General features: G+C 39.7%; 1 protein-coding gene across 2 annotated transcripts in view; it reads right to left on the bottom strand.

The window, feature by feature from the left end:
• Positions 1 to 1,599: 1,599 nt before the first annotated feature.
• The window catches only part of postna (periostin, osteoblast specific factor a), a 55,132-nt gene continuing 50,731 nt past the window's right edge, over positions 1,600 to 6,000 (bottom strand). For both annotated transcript variants that reach the window (XM_036594415.1, XM_036594414.1), the window contains 4 exons: positions 4,667 to 4,726; positions 4,485 to 4,550; positions 4,129 to 4,170; positions 1,600 to 2,597 (listed from right to left, as the gene is read on the bottom strand). In XM_036594415.1, the coding sequence (XP_036450308.1) occupies positions 2,545 to 2,597; positions 4,129 to 4,170; positions 4,485 to 4,550; positions 4,667 to 4,726 (221 nt within the window). In that variant the 3' untranslated portion in view covers positions 1,600 to 2,544. The remainder of the gene's footprint in view (positions 2,598 to 4,128; positions 4,171 to 4,484; positions 4,551 to 4,666; positions 4,727 to 6,000) is intronic.

Raw genomic sequence — 6,000 nt, 5'->3', positions numbered from 1 at the left:
CAAGTAAGTCTGTGTTTTATATAATATTTGTAAGCCTATAATAGGGCATTAGCACATACTGAGACATATTTACAGCCAAGATGGTAAAATGGATATAAAATGTTGTGGCTCCCAATGTGGTTAGATCTTTTTTGAAAGGACAAAATGGCTCATTTTAACATTTGGGTTGTGACCCCTGACCTAGAACAAAGCATTTCACATCAAACCACTCTGAATGACTTTTTTTACATCTTAACTATTTAATTATGCTGAACTTTTGAAGTCGGCACAGTTGCCCATTAACTATATAACCAATAAAACAATGTATTTATATGTGTGACTGATATGTCTTGTGTGTCTGTAATTAGATTCATTTTTCAAGCCTTTTGTTGTCTAATCCTTAAAAACTATAATGTAGCATTGTAATGAAACATGTAGTGGCTTTCCAGGTATTTCCCCGAACCAAATGTCTGACAGATGAGAACTCTCCTATATGAAACTTTAGAGCTAATCAGATTAGTTTGGACTGTAGCTTTCCTTTGCGCATAGCTGATTGCAGTGGATTTCTCATGCAGGAGTGGAGGAGGACAATAGGCTTCAGAGCTGGTTCTCCAGGCACAGAAAATCATATGATCTCCTCGAACAAGAGCCAAACATGCAGTCAGTGAGGCAAAAGTTACTCCTGCGCTGGGACGGCATTGGAACCAGGCTTTTCCAACACTTTTCAAGGTGCTTAAAACCAAGTTCGATTGTGCTTTCAAGGGCTAAATTACTGAAACTGTACTTGTAATGCTCTGAAACACTTCTACACACTCCTACAGTCGTCTCGCTGAGTCGGGGTTAATTGCTGTTGGAGGGACGCATCTGGACCGAATGCACAGGATGCATGTTGTAATCGAAATGCTGCCAAAGGAAACCCAGTGACACTGCAGAAGAATGATGTGATGCTTTGGCTCAGGGTGGGATTTCCAGCTAAGCTTGACATTCTTCTGGAGCACGGAGGAGCAGCGACTTCTGAAGCGGATTACAGTATGCAACCCTAATAATGACCAGAGGGATCCCATAAATCAATGCCTGCTTTTCCTTCGCAGCTCGATGCAATCTGACAAGAGCTTTGGAGAGCGGGCCCCTCAAGGCTTGACTCCTTCAGTCCCTTTTTCATGACTTTAATCATGTCCATATTGATATTGGATCAGAGGATGTCAGGGATTCAGTGGGTTTTAATGGCTTACTAGACGGATCCCACTTTAAAGCTCGACCAAACTGGATGCCTGAAGCCGCCGCTTACTCAAGTTGTTTCAAGTTGAGTTTGAATGTGTTTGCTTAGAAAGACAAAGACCATGCAAGGTGTGTCCTAAACAAAGAAAAGAAAGGTACCACGATCCCATATGTTGCTGCCCGTACATGTCTCAAAAGCCGTGTTTGCCCACTGCCAGGACAAAAAGGTCTGCAAGAACATCAAAAACGGCAAAGGTCAAATAACCAAACCACAAATTCACACCTGTAACCGATGACCTCATTTTAAGGTAGTAGCCGAGGAACATATTGGCTATTATAACACACAGAATCAAAAAGAATGAAAATAATGGCACCATAAATATGAAATACTACGAAACGGTGTTCGTACATCCATTAAAGGTCAATTTTATTAAACAATTTACCAAACAGAGGTAACAGGTGCATACTTTTGAGGGGGTTTAGAGGCACTTGATACATACACCATCAGGAGGAGATAGATGCTATAGAGAACGAACAAGTGCACAAGAATGCCAAGCTGAAAGTATCGTGCTTTAGGGAACTTAGGAAGACTGAAATGACTTGAATAAAACAAACAAAAAGTCACATGAAGTAACAGGATAAGTGCGTCGGTTTAGAGCGTACACTTGCACTCGCTCTGAACGTGATACGGTTTACAGCATGCTCAAACGAAAACATGTGAAGCTTTGCACATCCTTAAATGTAAAAAAAACACATTCATAGGCCTGAATGCAAGCACCAAAAACATGCACAGGTCAGACATCAAGTCTTCCATAGCTCCTGGCATGCCGTCGAAAATATAAAAATATTATTTAAACCTCCTATTTTCCCTCCACACCACCACCAGTTCAGTCCCAGCATGGATAAACTTTAGACAGAAGGCACTAATTGCATTTATTAAAGACGTCGGTACGTCAGTTCCTTTGAGGCTGTAAACATCTCGTGAAGCGTTTAATAACAGATTATGTTTGTGGGCTAACATGTTGTTCCGTATCAACATCTTCCCTTCACGCTCTGAGGAGACTGCAGGGAACAGCATGTGCCAAATGATGCCCTGATCTTGGTTACTGCCTTTTTATTGGAAGAGTCGGAAGACGTTCTCGGAGTTATTTTCTCAGAGTAAGAGAACTGATCTAAGCGAAGCCCCAGTTTGTCATTGTAACACTTTCCATTAGCTAGAATAGCTAGGATCGACTCCAGCCCTGCCAGTATACTTTCATTAGTGTAGGCCTAAAATGCAAATTCAGATCCCAGATCAGCGCTCTTAGTCCGAGAAGTAGGAATGAACAGACGTCCTGTTCTTCGGGATCACTGTCTGCGCTTGGCAGGATGTCTCACCAGTCTCACTCTCCTCTTCATCCCTGCAACATGAACAGGAAGAAGGTAGAAGGGAACAAACATATAATTGGTGAACGTTGTAATTCAGTCATGTGTACTATAAACTGTTTCAATCAGAGTCACTTTGAGCTGAAGTTTCTTTTCTTAAAAAGTATCACAAGCTGGGCTTCCATCTATAGCTGTGTTCCAAAGTCTAGGTTGCAGCCGAGGTAGTGCGGGTCTTCGGTCGGACTGAAGACTCCTCCTTAGTAGCCTATTGGTCACACAAATGGAGCAGTCCTAACGAGGCTGTGTGGTGACGTCACCAGAGCGGCGCGACACTCGTGAGAGAACTGGTGCAAGAAAATGGAGCTGCTGCATTGAGTTTGTTGCTTTTTCATTTCTTCATGGAAATGGAGGAGATGTTCTTATGTAGTTCAATAAACTACATATATACAAATACTTATTAAAAAACGATATATGGACGAATGCTTTAATTAATCAGTCATTTAACACTTCATAAGGTAACAAAGACAAATTCAGGTATGTGAACAACTTACTTCTGTATTTGCGTATATTTTGACATATTGATTAAAAATGACTTAATGGAAATGGCAAATATTGCTGTTCAAAATTTCAAAATCCAAGCTCTTTTGAGGAGGATACATGTTTTGCGGATAAGAAAGAAATGTGATAAATTAAAACAGAAACACATTGACTCAATAAAAACCTAAATGTAAATAAAATATAAGGTCATATGCCTGATATGATTTTAGGCAGCAAATAGATGTACGGTGTCTGTAGCTGATCTTGAGCCACAGTACGCATTTTGTCTTTGCACTCTTAGACTTTCAGAAACTTTCATGCAACTAATTGCATGTTGTGAGTTGCAGGCAACATCATTTCCATGCAACTTGACAGATATACACAACACGACATTCAGTTACTCCACTAATTTTACAAACACAGCTCATATTTTTGAACACACTGTATTTTTAAGTGTTTGTTTTCTCGCTCATCCTGTCCTAAAGTCACAGGTTAATGGAGGATATTTGGAGCTTTTCTGTGTCCTCTTGTATAATAAATGAAACTGAGCTCTGTGTAAATTTAGGAGGCATTGAGAGAGGAGAAGATTAATCTAATCTTAATCTACATAAATCACAATAACAGCAGGCTGGAAAAATAAACAGCTGTCACTATTAGCCAGCTACTTAAACCAACTAGTTGCAGAAGTTGGCTTCATGAAACTCACATTTGTTGTCATGGCTCAGGAAATTTTTATTACAATTTTAAACTTTTCACTGCCAGCTTCAGTTTAATTTTCCTGTGCATTTATCAAGTCAAATCAATGGTTTTAAAGCATGCAAAACAAAACAGCGTTGAAAAGTTGGCAAACATTAAAAATTTCTCTGTAAACTTGCTCTACAGTTCACTGTCGTGCCTTTATGGACTTGTCATAGAGTATTATATTCTCTTGTACAGAGCTGATGGAAATAATTCACATAATTTAATTTGACAGCTTGATGGAAAACTGGCCATTGATTCGTTTGAGTCTATCCATCATGCTTTTCTTACCTGGTGATTTTTTGACAGCTGCTCTTTTCTGAGAGCCACCCTCTGAAAAAAAGAAAGTTGACAGCTTAAGTTAGAACGTCTTGCAGCATAGTCACCTATTTCATGCATAACTGTCACCATCTTTATCACTGAATCCCAATGATGGTCCTGGAGTACCCCTGTCCTGTGTATTTAGGAGTGTTCCCAGCTCTTTAATGCCTCAAGCCTGGTTGCTACCATTTTACTGGAACTAATAAAACTAATAAGCTAACAAACCCTTCCTCAGTTGAAGAGGGTGTGTTAGAGGAGGGGAATGTGTGGCAGAAGTACTCCAGGACCACAGATTGGAACCCCTGTAGGTTAATGACGGCTCTAACTTTTGATAAGTTTGGCGATCCGCTCCGATTCCGCGTCAATTTGATCTGGGTTCGAGAAATCTGGACCTGCAGTGGAGGAACAGAAGCATCAGTAAGAATGCAAACTGACTTTTTAAATGATTTGCATTATTAGTTATGCTCAAAACTACTGACTGCATATTGATTATGCTATCAAATCTCACCTTCAATGATATGTGGCTCTGACTTGATCACCTTGGTGACGGTGGTGATCCCTGGCCCACCTCACGAACAGAAAGAAACAATACAAGCATTATTTATTTACAGGAACAAACACACCGCACCCAGGCAACAGAGACGAATCAGAGGAACTGCTCTATTGGGACAGAGAGAACATGTGGAACATCCTATTTTGCAGATCCAGTTCAAAAATTTCCAGTAAAACAAACAAAGTAACGTCTACCTAAATATTATTTAAGTGGCTAAATCAACTCATAGACACTTAAACCAACAGGCTAAATCAAACACTGCTCGACTGAAAACTACAACATGATGGTAAGTTGCAAAAACAATGTTTAAACAAGATCAATTTCCTATAGCTGGTTAGCCAGAATCTTAATAATGTGTTGTAAGCAAAATAGGAATGTTAGTCTAAACTGCAACATTCCTGTTCATAAAAAACTGCCAACAACCAAAAGACTCAGTGTATAGATGCAATTAAATCACTGGCATTTGTGATTCACATGAATTAAATCATAAAAATAACAGATAATGTTGTTATAACTGGATCCAGCGTCTAAAAGTTCTGTAAGGAAAATCTCAGCGTATTAAAGATGTTTCAAACACCCCTGACTAATGCCCCTAATCCAAGCTCTGCAAGTGATTTGAATCAATCATAAAACGAATACTGTTTTCTAGACTCAGCTATCTGGCGCTTCAACAATACTGGATAAAGCTCAGAGACATAAAAATGATGTGTTACAGACACTTTGCCAATCATTCAGTTGTGTCACTGGTGGATACATTTCCATCCCTTCATTTCAGAAAACATCTCTAAAAGTGTCCAATGTTAAAGAAGCTTTTACATTTAGAACATTTACATCCTTCATCTTCAATAAAGACCCCTTTATCTACAAATAACACTCACTTTATCTAGAACTCTCCAACCATTAGAAACACACTCCAGGCCCATCTTGCTGGTGTACAGTTAAAAACTTTAGCTCCTTTGTTACCATACACAGCTTTCTCTAGCCCTTGACCAGCGGTCAGTTTCTAACCACATAACCGCTCTTGACTAGATATTATTGAGTGGTGGACCACTCACAACCTAGCAGGGACACTGAGGTGTGTAAGGCAACCCAGCAACCCTGATTGTGTGTGACAACAGATGGGCTTCGGTCAACTATATAGTGGACCTATAAGGTAGGTGGCTAGCGAGTGGGGAAAGTACAATGTACAGTACTGTGCAGAAGTCAGAGACCACTGGACATTAGTACAAGTTATTCATTGCACAGCAGTGAAAAAGCAGAAAACATATTTAACTGAGCCTCAAAAACTA

The sequence above is a fragment of the Colossoma macropomum genome, unplaced genomic scaffold (genome assembly GCF_904425465.1).
Source record: "Colossoma macropomum unplaced genomic scaffold, Colossoma_macropomum, whole genome shotgun sequence".
NCBI lineage: Eukaryota > Metazoa > Chordata > Actinopteri > Characiformes > Serrasalmidae > Colossoma > Colossoma macropomum.
The sequence above is the reverse complement of the archived record's forward strand: the minus strand, read 5'-3'. Positions and strand labels throughout refer to the sequence as shown.